The sequence below is a fragment of the Monodelphis domestica genome, chromosome 5, assembly GCF_027887165.1.
Source record: "Monodelphis domestica isolate mMonDom1 chromosome 5, mMonDom1.pri, whole genome shotgun sequence".
Taxonomy (NCBI): domain Eukaryota; kingdom Metazoa; phylum Chordata; class Mammalia; order Didelphimorphia; family Didelphidae; genus Monodelphis; species Monodelphis domestica.
In genome coordinates, this window is record NC_077231.1 from 258,912,054 (window position 1) to 258,939,673 (window position 27,620).

Sequence of the window (27,620 nt, forward strand, 5' to 3'; positions counted from 1 at the left end):
TGAAAACCTTTTCCCAATTACAATTTGGGGGAGGGGCACAGGATAACTGAATCAGATCTTTCCTGCCCACTTCTACTAATCAACTACCATCTTCTTGGGGGCTGTTATTTTTGCTCTCACTTCACCTTAGAAACTGACTGTGCTGAATTGTATGTAGCATATTGTCTGAAGGGAATCCTAATCGATGGTCCATTTCATTTAAGATTGAATGGATTTATAAAGGAGGGCTGATCATGGGAATGTTTCTTGGATTAAAAATTCAGAATTTGTTCTTTCCGAGGAAGACTCAGTCCTAGATGCACAAATCGATGAGGCATGTGCTACTTAAGAAAAACCCACAGCATGACTTAGAATGGAGTCCATAGTTCCACCTCAAGAAGAAACTCTGCCACTTAGTCTTCTGTCCTGACCAGCACATTTCTCTCCTTTAAGAGAGGGCCCTCAGCTTTGGGGAAAATAGATCTCCACAATTTAAGTTCTCAGGAGCTAAAGGGAGTATAGGGCAGCTTCTCCTCCTTTTCAGAGGCAGGGGGTTGGGAGTAGGGTGGTGGGGGGAGAGATAAATAAATGCTAGACTGCCTCTTGACATGTGGTAGCCCTGGTCAGCCTGGAGATTTGGTCTTCCCCTTCTCACAGCAAGGGGCCTGATGGCAAAAATGAAATGCCTCCAACCAAAGGAGATTGTGCTCTGACTGTGAGCAGTATGTCAAACCAATCTCAAAACCTTCCTGAAAGGCCCTGAGGGGTTTGGGTTTCTTCCTTCATTATTCAGCTACACTTATTGAAAATCTACTAGCACAAGGCTAAGGGCTAGGGCTATGGTGTAAAACAGACCTAGGGAATCTTAGGTTTCACCAGCCTAAGGAAAGGAAAGTCTCTCAAAGTGAAGTCCCTTCTGAGGCAACATTGAGATCTGAGGGAGTGGGAGATGATTCTAGACCTAGAATACTTTTTAGGTGTATATAGTATACACTATAGCTATGTATACACATGGCATTTATTCCCACTGTATTCCCATCTCTTCCAAATCTTCCCTTCTCCCCATTCTTTTTTACAATTCTACATGGAAAGCCCAACACCATAGGTTCATATGTTTTCTATAGGTAGACATGGAAGGGGAAGAAGCTTACTGGAGAGGCAGTCAGAGGAGCCTAGAACTACTCATGGATAGCAAAAAGGGTTTCTTGTCACCTTCTTGGACATGATTTAACAGCCAATTCAAATCTAAGCTCCCTGCTACCTGGAATTTCAATTAAATAGATCCAGGATGTAAAGAGAGTTGGACCTCAACAAATGTTTAAGAATGAAACCTAGAACCAGTAGAAGACTTCCAGAAATCCAAAGTCTCTTTAGTCAGAAAGTCTGTTCCAGTGATATTCACCAGTTGTCAGTTCCACATGACTTTCACCTCAGACATAAAAGGAACACGTTCCCACTTTTCCCAGGCAAAGAAGTTGAGAATAATTCTTGATCAGCCACCAGAGAAAATATTTTCCAAAAGCTTCATTTGTTTTGTAATTTTAATAATAAAGGAGGTGGAAAAATAAGTTTATATCATCTAAAGCACTGAAACATTGCTGGAGACTTAGCCAGTTAAGGAACAATGCCCAGCCTTCCAATCCAGTGAACTGGAATTTGGGGAAGACAGAGTTTGGGGAAAGGTGGTCACTCTAGACACTCAACCTTTAAATAGTGATAGGGAAAAGGTAAAGCAGCTTTGATGTTGAGCCCAGGTATAGCCGGGGATTTATCCTCACAGCAGACATGGGGCTGCTCTACTTGGAAATTCAATTGAGTTAGAAATTATCATTTTTTTGAAATATTTTTTTTAAAATATTAAGATGAGCAGTTTCACTTGGAGGAGGAGATGAGTGTTATATATCAATTGCTCTAGAGATTTCCAAAAGTAATGGTCACCTGGTGGTCTCCTGACACCTTGTGACAATAAAAAAAAGCCTTCAGCTAGTGACAGGCAGCTGATGTAAGAGACTGACAGTGGACAATGAAGGAGAATGTTTCTGGTCATAATACATGTCACATTTTCTCAAGAACCAGAAAGGCTAGCATCTCCTGATTCTCACTCACAAGGGCGACTTTGTCCTTTTTGGCTGTCTCTTTGTATCCATGGGTGTGTCCTAGACTAAGGATTAGGAGCCCCCAAAGCTGCCATGGGAGCACAGGTCATAAAGCAGGAAGGCTGTACCAAACAAGTGAAAAAAAATCCCCTGACTAGGCTTTAGAAACCCAAAGGTTACAGCAGCTTTAGAAGTGGCTAAAATTGCTGGACCAGTCGACGTCTTTGAGAAGTTTTCCGTAGCAGTTTTCTGTAGTCATAAGGATTATCTCCAGATCCTTCTTCTACCGAGTTTGCCATAGGCCAACACCTGGAGTGAGGGAGGAATAGGAAAGAAGCACAAAGAGGATGGCAATGTTAAATCCCAGAGTTCTGAAAAATAGGATTCCCTTCTCCTAGAGTCATATATAAATTACATGTCATGTCACTGTGCCTGAGATGAGTTGTTTTAAAATTTTTTTCTCATCACTTAGAATGGGATTAGCTACATAGTGGATTTGCCTTCTGCAATTTCTCAAATAGCCAGACTTTCAACATTTGATGCTGTTTGCATTTAGGGAGGAGTTCCATTGGATTGGAATACCTGTGGGGCTTTAGGATTATACCTTGCAAATTAAACTAGTAGTCATTTTAGATCTCTGAAGTCAGTTCTGTCTAGTGAGTGAGACAATATCCTTTTAGATACAAATACCTGGAAAACATATCTAATAACAACTCATTTATTTAGCACTTCAAGGCTTTCAAAATACTTTATAAATATATTATTTCATTTCATCCTCACAACAACTAACCATGAGAGGAAGGTATGTTTTTTAAGTTCTCATTTTACAGATGATGAACTTGAGGCAGAAAATTAAGTGATTTGTCAAAGGTCACATAGCTAATAAGTCTATCAGGTCATATTTGAACTCAGGGATATTCATAACTTTAGTTTCTGTTCTCTATCCATTGTATAACTCAGCTGGCTTTACTACTGAACTGGAAGAATGAAGTAGAAGAGACTTGTCTCCATTCAGGTATTAAGATAAGGACAAATTTGGGTCATGGTGAACTCCAATCATCTAAACCCCATTGGACCCCAGATTTTTTCTGTGGTGTGGAAAAATAAACACTGGATTTGGCCTCAGAGAAGGAGCTAGGTTTCCTCATCTGCTGATCACCACCTGTGATAAGACTTTATGCCTCATTTTTTTTTACCTTTTTTTGTCATGAGTTCTCACTTGAAAATAAGATCTTATACTAGATTCATGGATTTGAGTTTGGAAAGAATCTTAGAATTTATAAAATCAACTGCCCTTCATTTTACCGATGAGGAAACAGACCTAAAGAGATGAAGTGACTTCTCTAGAGTTTCCAAGGTGGGATTGGAACATGCACCTTTGGGATGCTCAGTTTGGAACTCTATTCTCTATAATGCCTTTTATATGATGATGATTGTTTTTCACAATTCCTTCTAGCTCTAAATCCCATGATTGCATTAAAAGACCTTGACCTTCCATATTAAAATCAGTATTGTGTATTGGTTCCAAAGCAAAAATGCAGTAAGGGCTAGACACCAGGGGTTGAGTGACTTGCCCAGAGTCATGCAGCTAGGAAGTATCTGTAGTCATATTTGAACTCAGGATCTCTCATGTCTAGGCTTGACTTTCAGTCCACTGAGCCACCCAGCTGCCTCCCTTGATTGTATTTTAAATAAATTATATTCTGAGTCTCACTATTGAGATATATGGTGTATATGATGCTAACCTCTTTCTTTCTCATCTCAAACCCTCACATCTATTCTTTCACCCTTTAGGCATTTTCCTTATTTTCCTTATTTTGGGCTAGTCTGCTAGTTTTTCTTCTATTGACAACATGCTCTTTTCCTATATTTTATTATAGATGAAGGATCCCAATAGACTTTTTTAATTTATAGGGGTCTGGGGTCAGGGTTAGTGGGAATGATGATACTAAAACACTGTTTAAGAAACCTGCCAAGAAAACTGTGGCTCAGGACTACCAGGTCAGTAGCCTTTTCATCATCTGTATCTCTTTGGTGCTTAAGTCAACTTGTTCAATTTATTTTAATTATTTCACATGTATATATGTGAAGCAATTAAATTAATATATCTTGCCCAAAGAGATTTTAGCTCCTCCAGGATAGATATTGTCTTATATTCTTTTGTTTCTAGGTGAATGTCTAAAACAGAATTATGCACTGTATCTGACTTTCAATAAATTTTATAATCTAGTCCCATTCCATCTATTCAATCTTACTTTGAACTTTTCCTTAATATGAATCTCCACTGTAGAAAACTCTCCTTATTTTCATTTCATACATATGTTCAATAAATGTCCATTAATATAATGAAATGATTCAGTGCAAACTTTACTATAAAGGCTCATGGCTAAACACTCATAATTTGGAGTCATGCTTGCCATTGACAGGCACCCCTGGAGCCATAGACAAGTCAGAGACATAGCATCTTTAGTATAAGGGACATATGCTTTGGTGGGAGACAGCACTCTACTGAGTCAGGCATAATAGTTCAGGAAAATGGGAAATAGGCAAGGGTACATTGAGAGTGAAGGAAATTAGGCAATAAAGGAAAAGAAATCTCAGTCTGATTCATTCTGGGTCTATGAAAGAAAAAGAATATAGATGGTACAAGAGTAGTGTTCCAGATTGAAAGGATTCTAAAGTTCAAGGTAAGAATCATGTTTAGAATTTTAGTTAGATTCTATTGATGTTCTTATTTCTTATGTAGAGTTTTCCTATTTTTTATCTCCTAAATATCAAAACTTCACAAATATCTGTTAGGTACCTAATACTTCTGAAAGAAATAGCCTTTTAGGGTAATCCTATTCTGAAGAAAGAACTGAGCCATAGATGGTTGGTTTAAGGGACTTACTCAGTGTCAAACAGGATCAATGGCAAAGAAATGAGATCTAAAATGCTGGCCAATAACCACTTGTATTCTTTTTCTTCCTTGGTTTTTGGCTTGATGCTCCTGCTCCTAGTTCTAGATACTAGAAATGGTTAACCTACACTTCTATTAACTTGGTTCTTAAAAATAATTGCATATGGCTTTTTGATTCTGCCACTCAAGGTTTTACTTACAAATGGTCTTTTGTTTTCCATAAGGGATATTTGAAGCATATCTATCAAGAAGTAAAATAGATCATGACTGTTAAAAACAACAAAAGTTCACATTTTTATACTACCTTAATACTTCAATGGATCTAAGATTTTGGTGATGCGCACATTCTCTTCATCAGGGCAGCTCACAAACTATCCACATCTTATCTCTTATTCTGCAGGACCCTTGTCCATGTTCCCTCCTTTCCTCCCTCCATTCTCTCTCTCTCTCTCTCTCTCTCTCTCTCTCTCTCTCTCTCTCTCTCTCTCTCTCTCTCTCTCTCTCTCTCTCTCTCTCTCTCTCTCTCTGCTTCTGTCTCTTTTTTACATTTTTTTTAGGTACCATAAGAGCACTAAGACTATTCACTTGTTATTTCTTGCTCCTGATTTCTGACCAGCTGATGTCTTTTTCAGAGCACACATTTCATTGGGGCTTCAGAAGTCACCTAAGCCAATCCTTTCACTTTATAAGAAAAGAAACAGATGCTCAGGAAGTGAAGTGACATGTCTAGGTCATATAGGTGATTAATAGCAGAATCAGAGTTTGAATTCAGGTCCTGTGACTCTAATTTCAGTTTTCTTTATGTTGCACCAAGGCCTTGGAATCATTGGAAGCAGTTTCAACAAACATCTTTTCATTGCTCTTTGGGCCATTTGCAAGTTTGCTTTTTTGGAGACTGTGGTATTTTAAGATTTTTAACTACACAATATTTTACTTAGAGGAATAAAGTTCAGCTTTATGATGAATCTAGAATGTCTTCCATGCATACTTTAAGACTATGCAGAATTTCTTGATATGTACAAACATGGGAAAGATTTTTTTCACCAATTCTGATAATTCATGTTAAGTATGGCATAATATAGGGAGATTCATGAATTCCCCAAGATATTCCCCATAGTTATGAAATTTCCCCAGAAGAGGCTGGGGTTCTTCAGATATTCTTGTATATGTGTATATGATAAGTTGACTGTATCAAACACCAGAATATTAAAGGTATTTCTCAATGAGCTCTACATCTGCTCAAAAATTCTATCAACCCAACAATCCTCATGTCAAAAACCAATGGATGAAGAATATATTGTCTAGATTATGACTTGCAGTTGTGTAGCCATTTCACAGTTAGTACATTATTACATATATCTACAACAGTCACTGTTGATAGATCATGAGCAGGGTCCAGAGTCTGCATTTGGAAAACTGAATAGTGCTTTTAATGATTCCAAACTGCTCTTGACTTGAAAATCTATCTTCTTCACATCAATGTTCTCTTGGTAATGTTCTGTGGTTGTGAATCCCCACACACCACAGTTTCTACAACTCTTTAGAATTAAAAAAAATAGCATATTCTTATTCATTGCCACACTTTGGCCCTCACACCAACCTTCTGAGGCAGGTCCAGATATGATCCCCTTTTTACATGTGAGGTACAGAGAGGTAACTTGTCCATATTCATACATCTACATACAGAGCTGAGATTCAGACTCAGGTCTTTCATTTCTAAGTTCAGTGTTCTTCACATTACACCAAAATAATTTCTTTTGCTTAAGCAATAAAACTCCAAATGTGAAAATGATAGCTAATGGTTTATTACCTTTCATCAGCCTTAAAACATGAATTCTGGAGTTCTGCCCGTGGTCTTCTCTCTCTCATATAAGGTTTATGTTCTTTGAGGCCGGAGCGACTAGTTGAAAATCCTTTGTAATAGAAATCCTCTAAATCTAGTACTTTTCCCTGACTGTAAATGAACACATATGCCATAGTATCAATTCTATTTCCACTTTACTTAAGTTACAAAATGATTATTTAATTTCTTCTTGATAACTAGAACTTATGAGAATTATATACATGTTAACATAAATGAAAGAAATCTAACAATTCACAAAAATTATTTCTCTCTTACCATGGGTTTTCAAAAGTCTTACCAATAGCCACAACCTTTGACTTTTAACCTTAAGCCTTGTCACCTGGGTTATCTTTCATCATTGTGTTCTGATCCTCTTGTCTTCAGTTTGGTTTTATGCTGTAGTTGGGAATTGTTCCTTATCACATCTCCCTCTAGCCACAAGATTTCCCATCAATTTCTGGGGCAATGTTTTAGAGCTCTACATATAAATTCAAAGTGACAGCAAGTTTTATCCGTGGGTATATCAAAAGGCATATTCCTCTTGTATGAATCTAGGAAGAATTCTCTTGCTGTTGTTTTTGGGATCTCTCTGATATGGTTCTCCCCCACATCCAACTTACTAGGTCTTCAGAGGGAATTCCTATGTCTCAGTTATACTCCACTATGGTATGAGCACATGGTTATGTGTTGCCTCACTTTAACTTTTTTTGGGTCCCCATAGGCTTGTTTTCTGGTTTATAAGGTGTAAAGTAGTTGAGTTCAAAGTGGGAGTAAGTTTTTTTCATTCCCTCATCCATGTGCATCACAGGTATCCACAAATATATGTCCAATGGTAATTCAGAGACTGGCATACTTATTTGCTGGATCATCTCAGCAGAGCTGGAGGTGAGTGAGATATCAGGGAGAACAGCTTTTTGGGAAAGTGATTGTTCCATGTTGAGATGTACAGTAGTTCCAGCTCACAGAAAATGTGTTATTTGGGGGCTTAGAGTAGCCAGATAGGGGAAAAGCTGTTCATCACTGGATAACATATTTTTCAAGTAGTCAGGTGTATGTGTAAAAACAACAAACACATGCAATTTCTTACTATCCCTGGGACAACAGACAAGTCACTAAACTTCTTTAGTCTTTAATTTCCTCATGTGTAAAACAGAGGTTGGACTAGATGTTCTCTGAGGCCCCTTCCAGCTCTAGATCTAATAGCTAGAAAATAAACAAGCTATTTATAATTAGTATCATCTTGGAATATTTATTTTGGCAATCTCTGAATTATTGGAGTCAACCCCAAATTATTAGGTGATGATTGGGCAAAATATGTAAGTAAAGCCTACAGTATAATATTGGTATAGTAAAACATCAATGTACCAGAATGTTCAGGGAATAGGATTTTCTCTGGTGAACTGAATTCTCTGGTTAATTGGAGTTTAATCATTCTACTCCCAGCCAATTTTCTAATTACTGTTGAATATTATTCAAAAACACATTATATCCCTACTTTGATAAATATAGTATCCTTCAGGTAACCCAGTGCTCAGCACATAGTAAGCATTTCATTAATAATTCTCATTCATTCATTTAGTGTTTCTATGATGACTGGTTCCTGGAGGGATATCCAGTACTTTGAAATATGCTTACATATTTCAGAAGATCATTGATTACATGGATGCAGGTCCTCTCTCCACCAAAACAGATGGCAATTCCTCTGTGTTTCAGGAGATGGTTTTCATACATTGCTGTGGTTGAAAACATGAACTACCTGGTGGCCAAGTTTCTGCTGATGAGTGTCCCTTACCTTATCTAAATTTGTCAACTAGTAAAAAAAAACAAACACCAATGGTTTGGTGGCTCAGTGAATTAAGATCCTGGGTTCAAATGTGGCCTTAGACCCTCTCTAGTTGCATGACCCTGGGCAAGTCACTTAACCCCTGTTGCCTAGCCCTTACTATTTTGCTGCCTTGGAACCAATCACAGTATTGATTCTAAGATGGAAGGTAAGAGTTCATCACTGAGGCCATAATGCAGAGCCTTCCAAGCTCAGTTGTATTTGCCAAAACCTATACTTGGCAGCTCCTGCCTTGGAGACCTCTAAGTCACTATGATGATACACTGAATACAATTTTAAGAGAGGTTGTGTGTTATAGGCACTTAATAATAACAACAGCTCGTATTTATATAGAATATTAAAGTCTGCAAAGCACTGTCTATAAATCATATCATTTGATCCTCACAACAACCCTGTGAGGTAGGTGCTAGTGTTATCTATATTTTACAGCTGAGGAAACTGAAGCTGAAAGAGGTTGTCACTTGCTCAGCCTTACAGAGCTAGTATGGGATGCAAGATTCAAAGTCAAGTCTTCCTGATTCCACATACGCTGTCTACCTACTGTGTCCTATGAAGGTAGGAGGGTGACTGCTTAAGAATCTGAGGCTATGTCCCAGATGTTAGTTATTTGAATAAATAATCAGTCTGAATTTCTTTTGTTGGGATTTACATTTTTCCTAAAAGTTGAGTGCATATAAATGTTCCAGTCAGTCAGAATTTTACTGTAGCATTTTCATTCATAAGTATTTATTTTAATAAAAAGACCTCCTTTCTTCATAGAGTAGGGGACAATGAGTATGGAATAGTGGCATACTCTCAGGCTTAGTTTGGTGTGTTTGTTGGGTTTTACTCAGTTGCCTTTTAAAATTCTTCATTACAAGGAGTGGCTTAATGGATAGGGAAGCAGGGGAGGGATGTATTCAGAGATTGAGGTGATAGAAAACCAAAGACATCAATTAAAAAGGAAAAAAAGGAAAAACCACATGGTTAAACCTTTGTAATATTTCCAGGGAGCTAGCATGAATATGGTAGAATTTGGAGAGTCACAAGGGCCATTCTGAATTTTATCAGTATTAGTCTCAGACTCCAATGGATGAGACTACTACAAAAACATGACAGGGAATAAATTTTAGGCCAAACCCAAGTGAATGACAAGAAATCTCACATATATCCCCTTCCAAATATTGAGACACACACACAGAAGGAACCTCAAAGAAAGAGAAAAAGAGGCAGGAAGGGAATTTTGTAGGGACAGGTGGGCTATGTGTCTGTAAGAATTTCCATTTTGTATCATCAAAAGATCATATTTCAAAGGGTAAATGATAGCCATGTATAATATTTCAATAGAAAACAGTGGCAAACTTTCTCAATATATAGTTATGAGGTTAGATATCATATTCAACAATGTTTGTGCTTGGTTCAAGCACACAAAATACATTCAGGGCAAGTAGCACAAGATACATTGTGAAATACACTTTGAGACAGATACTATTGCTAAAAGTGAGAGTGGGATGGGAAGAGACCCTGGGAAGCTGCTCCTAGTCAGGTGTGAAATAGGATGGTATAGGCCAGATTGAAAATTATCTAGGGTGTGTTGGGCTGGGGATAGGAGTAGGGAGAAGGTTTATTCATTTGATAGCTTCCTATTTTAACATTATTTTTGCTAAGTAAGTGCTAAGTTTTGGTTGTGTCTAACAGTTGCAGGAGTGAAATTTTATCAGCACCCTCTAAATTTCAGTTTTTTGGTCAGTGCTCCAGTTGCTCTGTCCTAGTTATGGCATTGAGAAGTGTTATTCTTTTAGTACAAATGAAATGTATTTTTCTGGAAGCAGGCTATATTCAGAATTTTACCTAATAAAATTAATGCATTTAAAAAATAATTTGGATTTAAGAATTTATGAAGGCACATGCATTTTTTGGAGCAGGATCATACTTATGCACTAAAGAATAATGATTACCTGTTTTTCCTTGGTCTTCGTTTTTCTTCTTGGATTGATTTCTAAACAGAACAAAGAAATTTTAAGACTATCCTATTAATGTAACATTGGTTTATTCCAAAGTTGCTTTAAGTATGTTGCTTGGTGATATAAGGAAACATGTGATATAAGGAAACCTCATTAGTATATAATAAAACTTAATAAATTCAGGCTCTCCAGTTTCTGAATTTATGATCATTTGACAGTGAATAGGTCAAAATGAACCTTTATACTACTTGTGGAAGATGATCAGACAAACTAATTACGTAAATAATGTTGGAAGGGAAATGTTTACTAAAAAGAAGGGATAGGCTAGTGCTTTCTTTAATAGGATGTCTTTTTGGAAGGCAATAGTTAGCCTACCTCAAGTTATTGCAGTCATTTGGAAGTGATGAAACAGCATTTCTTTCCAAGTATTCTTTAATTCAGATTTTTAACTAATTTAAAGTCTCTCCCATTACATTTCCATTATTTCCCATTAGTGCAGTTGGCTTTATAATTTTATATTTTATATAAATATAAAACATGCCTAATTTGGCAGCAGATTAAAAACACTTTTCTCCTGAAACCAAGAAATTGTAGAGAATGATGAGAAATTAAGTAGTTAATTTGCTTATCCCAAATAGAATAGAATGAAGAAGTGTTACTTAAAAAAAAAGCCTCTCAGATTCTCTGGTTTTCAATTCTCTTATTTGTAAAATGATGGAATTGGTGTATTGGTTGAAGTTTTAAAAGAAAACAGTAGCTAAGTTTTCTTCTAGCTCTATAATCCTAAGGTTCCTACAGTTCTGTCATTCTTAGTAGGATGCCTATAGAAACCATGGTCTAGTAGATAATGAACCATAATTATTTTAATTAATGAAATTATATTACAGTAAAAAAAACCTTAATGAATCAAGGCATATCTTGGAAGTCATTTGATAATTCTCAGACATAAAACCAAGAAGCATATATTTTATTAATATACCCTATTAATAATTACAAGCTACCACTGGCTATGGAGTGGCTCCATTTTAACATATTAAATGCTGTTGTTCTTTGCCTTGAACTAAAATCAATCACTGCCTGATGGGTTGAAGCACTACAGTATGTATTTCACGTCATGCAGTAAGCACAAATGCTTACTTGTGTGGCACAAGGGCATTGGAAAGCTGTTTCTGTCTCACATACAAATAATACCTTCCTAGAATAGAAAACAAAAACTCTATTCACCTTGTACTAGTGGAAGATAATCTTTTAATTATGCAAAGTACCAGCAGATAGCAAGGTGAATGGCAAAATGCAAGTGCAAGGCAATAAATAAGAACAATTAATAATGATTTATGCATATCTGGGCAATTTACCAATAATTTTAGAGACACTCTAAATCATCTCTCTCTCTCTCTCTCTCTCTCTCTCTCTCTCTCTCTCTCTCTTTCTCCTTCCCTCCTTCTCACTCTCTCTCTTTCCCTCCTTCCCTCCCTCCCTCCCTCTCTCTCTCTCTCTTTCTCTCTCTCTCTCTCTCTCTCACACTTCAATATTTTTGGAGGATGCTCTAATATTTTGAATGAGATAAACAATACTGGAACAATTTACTTCTCATGGGTTTCTATGAGGGAGTGGATAAGAGATATTAATATTTATATACGCTACATCTATGATACCATTCAAGGAAACTAAAAAGTCAAACTGGACAACCAGAACCCACCTTGCCTTTTCCTTAACATCAATCAGTTCAAATTTTTCTCCTAATACCCTGGGCCAGTTTGTGTTTGCAAACTTTATAGGTGTGGAAGGAACATTGGATTTAGAGACAAAAGATTTGGTTCAATACCTTTGAACCATTTATTTTATTTGAACAATTTACAATGATGTTTTCAAGTTGTATAACTTTAATCAAGTCACTTGATTTCTTTTAGCCTCAGATCCCTCCTATGTAAATTGGGAAAATTGTTGAATTTCATGTCAGGAGATACCTGGCTATGAATTATGCTCTAACCAAATGACGTGAGCATGAGCAGGTTGCTTAGCCTTCTTAGTCATGGGTTCGTCATCTGTACGATGAGGATAGTAACACCTACAAAACTGACATCAGTGTTGTTGTGAGGTTCAAATGAGATACTGTATGTAAAGTGCTTTATAAAGATCAGTTATTATAATTGTCCATATTTGGACCTCTAGCAGGCCAGCTGACAACAGATGTGAACATAACACAGAAAACTTGCTGCGAGGGGCGTGTTTTCTTAGCTTTAGATATTTAATGAATAAATGACTCTGATCGTGGTGTTTTTTAAAAAGTCATATCTCAGAGCACACTTGCGAGTGGTGTGAACAAGCTGAATGAGAGGAGCCAAGTTTATTACACAATTGAGCACCAAACAGCGCACCACCTATGAAACCCCAAGTTGGTTGGATCTCCTTGCTCATATCTGATAGCAAGATTTGTCTGTAAGAAATGACAATTCTAAATTTGTCCATCCTTTATAGCAGTTCACAGGAGAGGAAATTCTCCTGAGTAATTGTGTTTTTGCCATAGCAGGAGAAGCAATGTTATGCCCCAGCTTTTGAAAATTAAGGCATAGTTGACAAGTTGATAGCATGGAGGATAGAGCACCAGGCTTGGAGTTGGGAGGACCTGGAGTAAAATCTGGCCTCATACTTCCTAGATGTGTGATCCTGACCAAGTCACTTATCCTCATCTACCTTGTCCTTCTGTCTTAGACTTGTCACTAAGACAGAAAGTAAAGGTTTAAAAAAAGAAAAAGAAGGCATATATGGAGCATATAAGAAGGAAAAAGAAAAGAATAATTTCTTCTATACCAGTAAAAGATATCTTTCTAGCTAAAGAGGTACTTCTTGCAGTCCTTTGGATGGGGGGAACCCTACCTCTCTTACCCCTGGAAGAATATATATTCTTTGAAGGAAAGGACTTTGTAGATATTTCATATTTATTTTTCCATATACATCATAGTGCTATAAGTTTGTATTTTAAAGGAATATTAGAGGTCATCCATTTGTGAAGATAGAGAATTCACTCTCTGTTTTTCAGATAAAGAAGCTGAGGCTCAGTGAGATTAAATGATTTGTCCAGCATCATAAAACAAGTAAAGGTCTGAGGCGGGATTTGAACCCATGGTCTCCTGACTCCAAATCCATTGACCTATTCGTTAGACCACACTTACTGTACTAGACACCCGTGAATATAAAGAAAAATAATGAAATAGTCCTTGCTTTTAAGGAACTAACATTTCATTGGTGGAGGGTTGGGAAGGCAATATGGACACAGAAAATTAAATTGATAATATACATGCAAAGTGATTTCTGGCAGGAGAATACTAGCATCCGGCTTATCCAAGATCAGGATGGGCTTCTGGTAGGAGGTAGTCCCTGGCCTGAGCTTTGGAAGAAGCTGAAGATTTGATGGGCTGGAAGTGAGAAAGGAGTCTACCAAGTATGTCCAAAGATAGGAACTGGAATGTCCTATTCAGGGAATAGAGAAACAGGACAGTTTAATAAATGAGCTTAATGAGGAGGTCCTTCATAAATGAGTTGAATTAAAGGAGTGGAGGGAGTCTAGAGAGCTCTGAAGTGAGTGTTGGCCAGCTCTGATCAAGCTTTCTTTTCCACAACAATCTACAAAGAAAAAGCTTTACTTCTGGGTTAAAAGTGGTTGCCAAATCCTCAGCTGCCTCAAATTAGGTTGCCCATTATCCATTTTCATTTGAGTAAAGTAGTAGGACTCCACTCCTCTGGAGATTGGATTCCTAGCAACCTCAACCATCTGGAAAGAGTCAATGATCCAGAAAAAAGGGACAAAGGCCACTATGCAGTTCAAATAGTTGGTGTGGCGGTTTTGAAAGTGGCACAAAGATTCATAGAAACATAAGGAGATTTAGGTACAATCTCTGTTAATTGTCTCATTTTAGGGAAGGGAGTAAAAGAAAGGAATAAAAATTTGTATAGTACCTAGCTACTATGTGCCAGGCACCAGACGATATTTGTACACATATTATATTTTTAAATTTTCACAATAGCTCTGCAAAGTAGGTGCTATTATTATTCCCATCTTGCATTTGGGGAAATTAAGGCAAAAAGAAGTGAAATGATTTGCCCATAGTCACACAGCTAGTCTGAGTCTGAGGCCAGGCTTTCTGACTCCAGGACAGTTGTCCTCTCTCCTGCATTACCAGCTGCCTAGAAAAAATGAGGATCTTAGTTACTATACCTCAACAACCTACCTAAGGCCACACAACTGATTTGTCACTAAGACAGGACAAGAACCCAGTTGTTACAAATGCCATGCACTAATTAAAATTCCTACTTTCTCCTGGGTAGGTTGAGTCCCCCAGGTACCCTGTATTGTAGCTAATTCATTCTTACTTTACAAACAATTCTAACAATCACTTCTAAGATAAAAGAACAGAAAAGTCTAGGCAATGAAGGTTAAATGACTTGTCTAGAGTCATACAGCTAGGAAATGTCTGAGGCCAGATTTGAATCCATTTTTTCCCTACTCTAGACCTGGTGCTCTATCTTCTATGTTACCTAGCTGCTCTCATAAATGACTTAAATGTGTTTGTTACCTAAAATACCCAGTTAACTCCCTCCCTTCCCTCTCCTCTCCTCATATACACCATGTCTTATTTCTGTTTTTCAGTTTTTCTTCCAGAGGTGGACACATACAAGTCATTCTTCAAATGATATTTCTATTGATGCATATAATGTTCTTTTGGTTCTGCTCCTTTTACTTATTCATAATTTCATGTAGGTCTTTCTGTTTTCCCAAAATTAATCTGTTCATCTTTCTTATGGTATAGTAATATTCAATCACAATTCTATGCCGCAACATGTTTAGCCATTGCCTAATTGATGGGCCTCCCTTCAATTTCCAATTCTTTGCTACCACAAAGAGAGCTGCTATAGTTCTGCTATAATCCCCCTCTTTCTCCTCCTTCTTTCCCTCCTCCTCCTCTTTCTCCTCTTCTTCCTTCCTCCTTCCCTTCACTTCTGTCTTAGTATCAGTTCTAAGACAGAAGAGCAACAAGGGCTGGGCAATTGGGGTTAATTGACTTTTCCAGGATGAAACAGCTAAGAAGTGTCTTACGCTAGATTTGAACCCATGTCAACTCCAGGCTTGGCACTCTATCCATTATGCTTTCCCTAGTTCTTTTATTTTCAAGATGAAGAACCTGAGGCTGGGGGACACTAAATGTACCAAGTCACATAGGTAGCACGCAGAAGATTCAAGACTTGTACCCAAGTCTTCTCGGAAATTTAGAGCTCTTTCCACTGAAAGTACTTTCATGAGTACTTGCCCCTAGACTGATTAAATCTTTAATCTTAGGAAGAGACTTTTGACTTCATCTGCTCAAAATCCATCATAATGACTTCCAATGAGAATAAAGTCATTTTAATCTATTATTTTGTTGCTGTTAAATATAGATCAATAAGCATCACTTTCCACTTGATGTCTGTTGTAATGGAAACCTCATATATTGCTTTGAAACGTCTTACCCTAAGTCACTGCTTTTCTTTTTATGTCTTTCTACATATAGGTGTCAGTCCAATAGCTTCTTATTCTGTGCAGGAGAGAAAATCAATACACATATCTTACTCTGGACCACGGCTTGTTCATGGTGACAACCAAATGCATTTGGGTCACCTGGAATTGCCCATTTTCTCCGATTCTTTCATGATTGACTTTTTGGACATGTTTAGCAAAATCAAATGCTGGTTATTCAGGAATGCTTTTTAAAGAACAATATTAAGGACCTTAGTTCTGTGATCCGTGAGTGGAAAATTTAAATGACTGCTTTTCTTTTGGGTAAATGTTCTAATAATGACAATCCTACTTACATAGCACTTACAAATGATCTTATTTGATTTATACAATGACCTTGTGAAGAAAAGAAGAGCAGATAAATATGCCTATTTTTACAGATGAGGAAGTTTATATTCACAGAGGTTCTCCAGGCTATACAGTGAGGAAGTACCTGTGACTGAACCTAGACTGAAAGGTCTGGTAGCTTATTGGCTTTGGGAAAAATCACAGAAGATCAGTAAAGGCTCACAGCTTCTTTGGGTACTCAAGAATGTGGAGAGACTCAAGATGAAAAATTAGCATGTTTTACCTATATGTGTGTGTTCTAATCTCAAGATACATTATTTTTTGAGTGGAATTTAGTATGTTTGTGTGTGTGTGTCTATGCCTCTATTCCTTGACTTTTTTTTTTTGCATTATAAGGGATAAACATTTGGGCTTTGCCTTCTCTCTCTTCTCTGTGAGGGGTAATTGATACTCAAAAAACAATGGACACAAAGTCATCACAGGCTAGGATGGGTACATGGCATCCTTGGAATGGCTTTAAGTAGAGTTAGGGGTCAATTTTGACTCATGAACAATCTTTGGGGATATTTTAACTGAATCATGTGTCTTAATGTGGAGGCAGAGATCCTTATAAGATCCACTTCAAATATGTGTCTATCAGCTTACCACTGTGACTAGAATTGTCACCATTGGCTAATTCTCTTTTTTCTAATTTTTCTAATTTTTTTTCTAGAAATCTTTCTTTAAAGTGAAAATTCTTGTAGGGAAGAATAGTTATCAAGGCACTAACCATAAACATACCAACATAATTTGTTTTTATCATCTGAGAATAGGACTCTAAGCAAATAGGACGGCTACAAGATTTTTGTGGGAGATGGGGAAATAAGGAAAGATATTGAGCATGATGCACTGCTTTGAGGTACAGTAGATCTTGGGGTAGCCAAGATGGAGGCATGAGGTGGCATGAGTACTTTGGGAGGGAAATATAGGCACTGAAAGTGAAATTAGAAGGAGAATTTAAACAACCTTTTCTTGGTCCAGAATTTTGTCAAGGAATGGTCTTAGTTGCAAGAATTCTGAGGGAAGTACTATCATAATAAGCATAGTGTCTCTCAAGTGGTAAAGGATTAAGTATTGTCAACATATGTCCTAATCTTTCTCATTATGGCTGTAATCTTTCCACCTGCCTTTGGTGACTCCTATGTATTGAATTTCAGTGCTGGGAGCTGTCAGGCCACAATGTCTTGACACAGCCACATGTGGAAGCCAGGAAGTCACAAAGTGGCTCCTTGTCAGAATGGAATCATCCACTCTGCCCCCTCTGCATGACTTCTCTCATCAACATCCCTTATTAATGAAATTTACATGATTGTTGTCCTCTCCCTGGTCTCAGAAAAAGTAATATAAGAGCAAAATGCTTGCACACTATTTCCCCAAAATATCACCAAAAGATTAGACTCACAAAAACAAACCCAAAAGACTATTATGGATTAACTTTTGCTTAGGTACATAATTCCTAGCAAAAGCTGTACCCACAAGCCAAGCCCAGAATGTCCTCTACTCCCCCTGTACTGAAACTCATTCTCCTAAAGACAGTACATAAATCATTCATAAGGAAAGACTTATACAGGTACACCAAGCTCCACCATGCCTCAGTGACTTGATTCTACCAACCAAAACTTCCATTGAGAAACTCCCTAGTAAACCCTGAAAAATGATTAGCCTAATATTACATTTGAATTGTGTTCTCAGTATCTCTCTGATCTCTCAACCTCACTGCTATGATTGTTGAATTGTCTCTAGAATTTCTAATTCATTATTTATTATAATTAAAGGTAATAAGTGATTTTCCTTGATTGTCTGTAAGCTCAAAACTTCTCACAGGTTAATGAGAAAATTAAGCCACCTGTGATGAAATAATTTATCTTCTGTAGAACCTTTGTGTTTCCTGTAAAAATCAACATAGTTATGAAACAATTTGTTAAAAGTTAATGTATCACATATCCAATTATCATTACTCAAACATGTATGTTGAATAATGTATCTGTGTGTCAAAAAAATGGGTATAAAAATAAAGGCTAAACCTGGGCATGGCGAAGCAGCCACTTAATGCAGAGCATGCCCCAGGCAGAAACATATACACAGAACTGCCTTCCATTTCTCATTTTGCCTATCTGATCCACCTACCAAGGACCCCTAGAGCCATGAGTGGGGCTGGACTCTAGACTGTGACATTTCAGAATAGAATAGAATTTTAAAACTGGAAGAACACAGATAACCACTCACATTTAACAGATAATAATATGTGGAATCTTCAGGATTATTTAATGTTTTCGGTTTTGATGGTCGTCTTGGAGGTCTCAATATTTTTGGCTCTTCTTTAGAGACACCTATAACAAAGGCATTGAGAAATAAGTAGTCTATTTAATAGCTCTATTATCAAACTTGTTTTTATATTTCATATGGACATGAATTTACATATACATTTGAGGCTAGAAAAAGAAGAAATTGGGATAGTTTACTTCTACTTGCTTACATTCCTCTTCAGATTCTGACCACCCTATCTGACCTAGGCTTGAGGGAAGTAGGAAGGAAGGGCAGAAAGTGGCTGAGGAATAAAATGAAATTATAAGAAGTAGAAAGTATCATTTTTGAAATTGTGAAGAAGGTAAGCTGCTACTCTTTTAATATCCTTTCCCCTATTTCCTTCAATGCAATGAACATATATATATATATATTCTCAACTTGTAAATTATCCTGGGTAGTTTTAAGTATTAAATTAAAGCTCAAAACTGCATGAAGACTTTAGGGAAAACCTGTATGTATGTACATATATATATATATATAATGAATGTATAGTTATAATATTTATATATGCCTATATATGCCTATGTATGCCTAACATCATACACCTACTTTGTGACAAGGGCTGGGCATTTATATAATGCTAGTGATCTATCCATGTGTATATATACAAACATCCAGAGACAGACATATACACATATGTAATATGTGAAGAAATTGCTCATTTCATAGAAGCGTGAACTTACAACCCCCTTCATCATTCTGTTTCTCCCCTCCTTGACACTCTCTAGCTTATCAAGATCCTTCCTTAAATATGGTGACCATAATGGAACAGGATACTCAAGACTTGGTTTCATGAGGGTAAAAGATGGTTAGACTATCATGATCTTATTCTAAGAAATTATACTTCTCTTAATATAGCTTAAGATAACATTATCCTTCTTGGCCATTCTATTATACTGACTTGTATCAATTTATTTTTGGATTTTAATTTTGTCTTTTAACTTATGGGCTATTCTTGATGCTACTAAATACTATGAGCTAAGTATTGATAGAACTTTTTTTCAGGACAATTGGTACCATTATATTTATTGTAACAATAATTTTTGTTAACATTACTGGTTTACAAAGTTAAAATGCCTAATCTTTAAATTCACATGTCAGTTTTCTCTAAGTTGGATCCAGCCCCAAATAGTTATTTTTACATACTTTGGCAAAAATATCCAAGTAAAAATGTTAATCCATCCTTTCTCAACCCAACACTTGTACAGACTATTGGTACACAATTGGGTAAATTCAATCTGTCACGGGCTTTGGTGTTGTTAGTAAGTGATATCTGATGTATGTTGGCAATGGGTTTTGAATTCAAACAATGAGTCAATGTTTGAAAGAGGCACAGCTGCTAGGAAGTCATCAAACAAAATAGCTTATATATACACTGTAACTTTTGGAGAGGAATTAAATAGAATGTTAAAAAATGTTTAAAAATTCATTTATGGCTCTTTTTTATGCTTTATTGAGTCTGTCTTTGCCTTTCCATTTCTATTGCTGTTACTTTAGGTTTAGACGTTTATTATTTTTATCATTTATTTCTGCAATAGCTTCTTAGCACAAAATTGTTCCAATGGCTGTCTACATAGATAGCACCTGGCAGCCTATGGAATAAAGTCCAGACTCCTTGACCTAAAATTCAAGGTACTCCACAAGGTGGCCCCAACCTACCTTTCTAGCATTTTCTGTTAGAGAGTCTTCAATGAAGCCCTCTATTTCAGTTACTCTTATAAGCAAAGAAATCATACCTCTTACCCATCTATATTTTACCTGTCTTCAAAGTAGGTTTTTTTTTTTTTAGCACTGGACACATAGGTGCCAGTAGTTTGTGGGTACAGAATAAGGAGGTAGACTCTTGAGAGCTGTCCCAAGACTGTAATGAGGGACATGGGTTGGACATGGAGTAGGGCAAGCCTGAAGAAGGACTCAGGAACCGGAGGTTGAGCCAGAGTTGGGGATCTAGGATGAGGTGAATAGATCAGTGTGTGTTTATCTATAGGGGATGCCACTCCTAAAATAAGAGTTGACCAGTGGCTCTGAACAAGTGTAGATATCAAAGGTCAGAACAGTAAAAGGGATAAGCAATAATTAGGACCCTGGTGCTGAGCTCAACTTTTGTTTCCATCTAGGAACTTTTATATTTGTTTCCTGTTTAGGGAATAGTTAGCTTGGAGGCTGAAAATGAAGCTACTTGGGAGATCCAGGACTGTGGAATGAAGAGGCAAGCAGAGAAGGGCCAGCACTACCCAAAACAGCATGGTGAACTGGGGAGAATGGACTGGAATTAGAAGAGGTGGTGAGGAATCACGATTTGAGATTTACTAGTTATGTCACCCCGAGCAATTCACTTAACTACTGTGAGTCTCAGTTTTTTGATCCAAAGAATTGGGGCAGGACTTGTAGTACTGATTTAATATAGTTATTATGAGGTCTCGAGATAAAAAATGGAAATCACTTTGTAAGTCTTGTAGGAAGACGTGGTAGTTTTATATGTAAATGTACATATATATATATATATATATATATATATATATATATAGAGAGAGAGAGAGAGAGAGAGAGAGAGAGACACAGAGAGAGAGAGAGAGGATGGCCCCAAAGTTTTAGTGTAGCTTCATGTTTTTAATAGCTTCACTTGAAGATTTAATAGCTTAAAACTTCATGAACACTTTTGAAATATCATATATGTATGTATGTGAATATGTGTGTATGCATACACACATGTCTACACTGCCTTCTGATCAGTGGCTCCTGACACAGGTGGACCTTGACAGTTCCCATCTTCATCCTACACATTCTTCAAGGCATAGCACAAGCCCCATCTTTGTATACCATCCTAGCCCAAAGCTATCTTTCTTTCCTCTCAACAACTGTACCATTTATTCCTGTACCACTCAGTTGAAATTTATTCATATATTACATTAATATTAATATGTAATTTTTCATATGTGAAGAAATCATCCTCAATTGAGATTTTAAGCTTTTCAAGAATTGAACCATGCCTTATGTCCTTATTCTGCACAGCCTTTAGTACAGTGCAATTCACAAGTAGGCACACAGAATATTCTGTTGACTGATTCCACTTCAGTTGGTTGACTCAGTTCTGAGAATACCCACAGAGCTGAGAAAACAGCAGGCACTCAATAAATACTTACATTTCTATTAGGAATGGAATGTTTGATTTAGACATTTAAATACACGATGAAAAGTTTTACTTAAAAGTTTACAATTAATATTTATTTTTAACTTTATTAAAATGAGCAAAATGTAATAAAATATATTTCTGCAGTAATACAAAGATGAATCGGTTGCTATTTTAGTCCTTGTTTATTAATTGACTTATTTATTTTAACTTGAGTAACCTACAGCATGAGACTTTGGGTTCTTGCAGTAAATAGCTTTTAAAAGATGGTGTCATGAAAACAATAGTTTTCCATCAATTCTAACCATCAATAAATGAACAGAGCCATTTGATAGTACCCCTTTAGAGTGCCAGACCACTATTATACAATTGACAACACCCACATATTTCAGAAGGAACAGATATTTATTCTCTCCTCTTATCTTTTTTCTCAAAATCTTTGTTCCTTTGGGGGAAGTACAAAGTACGTCTACTTCTGTTATCCTAATTCCTTAATTACAAAAATGACATAAACATTTATAATAATAAACGATGAGCCATGTATCAGTGTTGGCACTAAAAAAATTACCTGTGTAATTTTTGTGTGTGATGGATATTAGCCTGTAAAGGTTACTGACATATTGAACTGCCGGAAGGTATGATATTAATTTAAATTGTAGTTGTGGTACTGATTACTTTTATTGTTTTAGCTATTAAAATATTCATTCTTTTCCCTCTGGGATGAGTGGAGAATTATTTCTCTCTCTTTCTCTCTTTGTCTTTGGAAGGCCTACAGCAATTTTCCCAATGTTTGCTTTAGAAAATTAAATTTCACCACATTTTCATCATTTTAATGAAGCAGATATTAATTGCAAAATTCTATTTAAATATGTGCACTTTGTGTCATTTCGATAAATGTCAAACGTCTAAATCAGAAATTGGATTCCTGGATGGAAAATTACTTGTTACACTTACGTAATTCTTTCCTTCAAATTCCTAGTTTGGGGGGTAGCTAGATAGCTCAGTAGATTTAGAGCAAAAAATAGTGATGGGAGATCGTGAGTTCAAATGTGGCCTCAGATTCTTTTGCTATGTGACTTTAGGCAAGACACCATCCTCTCAATGTCTAGCTCTTACTGCTCTTCTGCCTTAGAAACGATATATAGTATTGATTCTAAGATGGAAGGGAAGGGTTTAAAAAATTTCTAGTTTTTCCTTTTGAAGATATTCCCAGTCAAGTATGATGAACTAGCCAACAAAGAAGAATGTACAAAGGGAGCATCATTGACTTATTGTGATGGCTGAACTACCTGATGATATTTGTACTCTTTCATTTGTCAGAAGCATCTTCTGGTCTTTCTTCCTTTTGTCTTTAGGCAGCAATTCCAAATCATCTGGTGCTGTGTTCAAGACCCAGGCTGACCAGTCTGGGATGAGTTCTGACCTTGACAGTAACCATAGAGAAATCCTGGGCCAGTTTGAACACTTTGACTTGAACCTACGGCCCCCAACGATGTCCTGCTCCTTACATATTGTCTTGGACTTCTGACCACTCACTTTGCTCTGTTCTATGGCATTTATGCTTGCTCAGAATCTCAGTATTTAGAGAGAACCTGTCTGCCTGGTGTTCTACCTCATGGCTACATGTTCCAGGCTGTGCTCCTAATTCAAGTCTTTCTCTTTCATGTCACAAAAAACTTCTTCATCCTGGAAGTTCATTCTGTTCCTGGACCTTCCACATTGGTAATAATCTTTGCTCTTGTGGTGATTTCTTCTGATTAGCTGTTTCCTCCCAGAACCTCCATTTTAAGAAAAAAGCTCAGGCCAGACTTGGCTTTATTCCTTTTTAGGGCTGCACTACTGACTCTCAGGATGTTCTCTGCTTTTCCTCCCTTGTCCTGTTACCTTCCCCTTTCCTCACTTTTCAGGCACCTTTTTGCGCAGTCATTCTCTATTAATAAGCTCCCTGAGGACAAAGACTGTCTTTTTATGCTTGGATTTGTATTCCCACTACTTAGTATAGTGCATGGAAAATATGAAGAGGTTTTTATTATTTTTTTGGTAAGACTTAGGAAACAGGAGTTAAGTGATTTGTCTAGGTCACATAGTTAGGAAGTTTCTGAGGCTAGATTTGAACCCATGTCCCTTTAACTCCATGCCTGATGCTCTACACATTGTGCTCCCTAGCTGTCCCACATCAAGTGATTGTTAAATTACTATTATTTATATATCATTGAAACATAATATTTATAGATTTATTTATATACATGTCAAAATATATTAATATATAACCTACTATGTAATTAGATTATATCATTATTTAACCATATATAATAATATAATATATAAATATGTACTATATTTATAAAATTGATATCATATAAGTCATTATTAAATGCTTATTGTTGGATTCCAATACTCAATTCCCAACTTATCACCTAGTTCCATATCCATGGCTCTGTCTTAACAACCAGTTTTATGACCCTGTTTTCACAGCTATTCTTTCTTTTATCCCATGGTTCTAGCCTTCCCCCAGTTCTGGTTTGAATTCTTCACTATCTCAGTGTGCTACCCACAGCCTCAGTGTTGTGAGTAGGAAATTCAGAGCTCTTAAGATCATAGACCTAGGGCTTAGAAGTCCCTCATCCAAGCCCTGCATTTTTCAGTTAGAGAAGATGGGAACAAGAGAAGTAAAATGACTCAACCAAGATCACACAAGTGGGTGGCAGAGTTGAGAATTGAACCCAAGTCCTCTGACTCAAAATGCACCTGCTTCTTGGTGATCTGAGAAGTACACCATCCCATTCTGGCTATACTTTTCTGCATCTGGGGCATGCTGCCTTTGTCCTTCCTATTTCCTGATTGCATTACAAACTTTGGGAAAATCAGGAAAAGGCAAAGATAGATCTGATTGAGATGGTAACAAGAGAGACATTCCTATTCCCTAAAGTTGTCACACCTCCACCTTTATTATGCTACTTGTTTGTTAGATTGACTGGATTGACTGGAAGACTGGGTTCAAATCCTGCCTCAGGCACTAGAAGTGTGACCTGGGCAAGTCACAACTTCTCATTGGTTTAACTCTTTCTACTATAAAACGAGAGGTTGCACTAAATAACATCACTTGTCTCTTTCACCTCTAAATCTGTGATCCCATAATCCTTTTGCTAAAATACCCCTTACCTTTTGTCAGTATCAATTCTAAGACAGAAAAGCAATAAGGGCTAGGCAGTGGGGTTAGTGACTTGCCCAGGGTCACATAGTTAGGAAGTGTCTGATTTGAATCCAGGTCTTCCCAACCCCAGTCTTGGTGCTTTATCCACTCAGCCAGCTCACTGCTCATGATTCTATGGCTTTGAGGACCAAAAAATTAGATGCTTGAAACACCTGTTGCAGTCATCTTGCAAATGAGTGCCCATTTGTTAAAGAGTTCTAGGTGTACACTGAGGAAGAACAATTCAAAGCACATAGTCTGCATGTTATCTTCGAAAGCTAAAGTCATAGGTGCTAGAATGAGTCCGTTAGCTGTGGCAAGAGATGGAGAGCTGGGTCTTCGATCAAGAAGACCTCAGGTAATCAGCAAATGTTTTTTAAGCACCTTCTATGTGCCAAGCATTATGTTAAATTCTAAGGATAGAAAAAGAGACCAAAAGACAGTATTTGCCCTCAAGGAATTTGTTCACAATCTCAGTGTTGTAAGAGAAATTCGGAGGTTATAAGATCATAGATTTAGGGCTTAGGGTCCTTAGATGTCACTAGTCCTACCCCTGCATTTTTCAGATAAGGGATACCAGTCTGAATTAAAATTCTGTTTCTGATATTTACTAGCTGTATGACCCTGAGAAAGTCACCTAACTTCTGACTATCTCAATTTCCTTACCTGAAAAATGGAGATAAATATAGCACCTACCTCCCAAGGTTGTGAGGATCAAATGAGATATTTGTAATGTACTTAGCACAGTGCCTGGCACATAATAGGTGTTTACTACATCCTTTTATTACATCCTAAAGGTAACATGTTGTGTTCATGTGTTCTGGTTGAATATTGACATAGCACAGATGCTTTAATGAAATCACATCATTTAGAAATACGCCTATATGTCTAGGGAATAGGTAAATATTATATTATGATAATAAAATAAACATATATTCATATTAAATATATAAAATAAATTTAGGGAATAGGTAAAAAGATACTATTAAGTTTTTAAAAAATTATTCATTTTTGCAAAACACAGAGAGGCCAGGATAAATAATTAAGTAGTCAAAGTTTTTTTTTTTAAAATGGAGGCGATTCCTTATTCCAGGCCATGTTGGACAGATTTCTTTTTGTCATCTGCCAACACTCTCTGGTTGATACAAATGTGTGAGAATCTTTGGCTCATCTCAGGACAGGAAAAAATATAACTTTCAGTTATTCCTTGTTAGGGTGAATCTGATCATTATTGTGGAGGAGGAAGAAATCAAGCAATTTTGCCAAAGTTAAAAGGTAATACGCAAAAAGGTTTGATAGCCTTTTAGGTACCTATTAGAAACATCAATTCCAGTGAGACCCCCAAGGCTTTTGTGAAGTCAAAGTGTCCACTTTAAAACTGAAACTTAATTTTTCAACTGCAATTTGAGACAATTGTCTCAATGAAAACCACTGAATGGGCTCTGCTTCTGACTGTTAGAGAGAGACTCACTTGATCTTATAGTGTGTCTGAAGAGAAAGAAAAAGACAAACATTTATTAAGCACCTGGTAGGTGACAGAAAAAGTCCCAAGTAAGCCTAATATCTCATTTGAGCCTAAACTACTCCTGAGAGGCAGGTGCTATTGTTATCCCCATTTTGCCCATGGGGAAACTGAAGCAAACAGATTAATAGTGGTTTACCCAAGTCACATAGCCAAGTAAGCATCTGAGGTGGAATTTGAATTCAGGTCTCTCTGATTCCATTCTTAACAATATATCCACTGTCCAATGATCCATCTAGCTGCACCTCAGGGTAACTTTATCCCAGGATGTAGTTCTTAAGAATCACTTAATTTTCATTCAGTTTCCTTGGATTGTATTTTTAGTTACCCTTGGTGAGTAGCCTTACATTTACATGGCTAGAGGAAAATGTGGAAATACTTCAGTGATGCAGAAATAAATTATCCTTTTTGAAATTTAAAAATCTATTAAAAAAGCATTTTATTCTGGTGTTACATTATGTAGCTGCTTTTTATTCTTATGGGATACAATTTTTACCATTTATTTTTAATGCATATGGTAATAATTTTGGACACAATATCATTTTGTTTAATTTTCTGCTAACTTCTTGACAATGGTAAAGCAAAAATAAACATTTATCAATAAAATACTAGAAACTGCACATGATCAATACCTGTAAGCATTCTATATGAGAAAATAATTACTGTGTTATATACCTCAAAAAGCAATTAAAAATTTTTTATGGCCTTCCAGGAATTTATTTTACTTGGGGAGGTTTTCTTCCTCAACCTCTGAGCATTCAAATGAATTAAATCCAACAAGCATTTAATAGTTTCTTCTTATGTGGCAAATGTTAGATTCTTTTTTTCCCCCCAAAAGCAATTTAGTTTTTGGTCCTCATTGAATTACATAGTGTTAGATCATCCAGTCTAAGTGCGGCATTTGCATTGTAATTAGGAATCAGAAGATCTTTAGGATATCACTGGGTACAATGAAGTTGTTAAAAAATTGTCGAACAGGGCAACTAG

General features: G+C 36.7%; 1 protein-coding gene across 1 annotated transcript in view; it reads right to left on the reverse strand.

Annotated features, from left to right (window-relative positions):
- Positions 1-1,502: 1,502 nt before the first annotated feature.
- MYO3A (myosin IIIA) overlaps positions 1,503-27,620 on the reverse strand; it is a 274,518-nt gene continuing 248,400 nt past the window's right edge. The window contains exons 32-35 of the mRNA XM_056800079.1: positions 18,708-18,811; positions 10,598-10,638; positions 6,785-6,928; positions 1,503-2,384 (exon numbers count right to left, since the gene is read on the reverse strand). Coding sequence (XP_056656057.1) covers positions 2,273-2,384; positions 6,785-6,928; positions 10,598-10,638; positions 18,708-18,811 — 401 coding nt within the window. The 3' untranslated portion in view covers positions 1,503-2,272. The remainder of the gene's footprint in view (positions 2,385-6,784; positions 6,929-10,597; positions 10,639-18,707; positions 18,812-27,620) is intronic.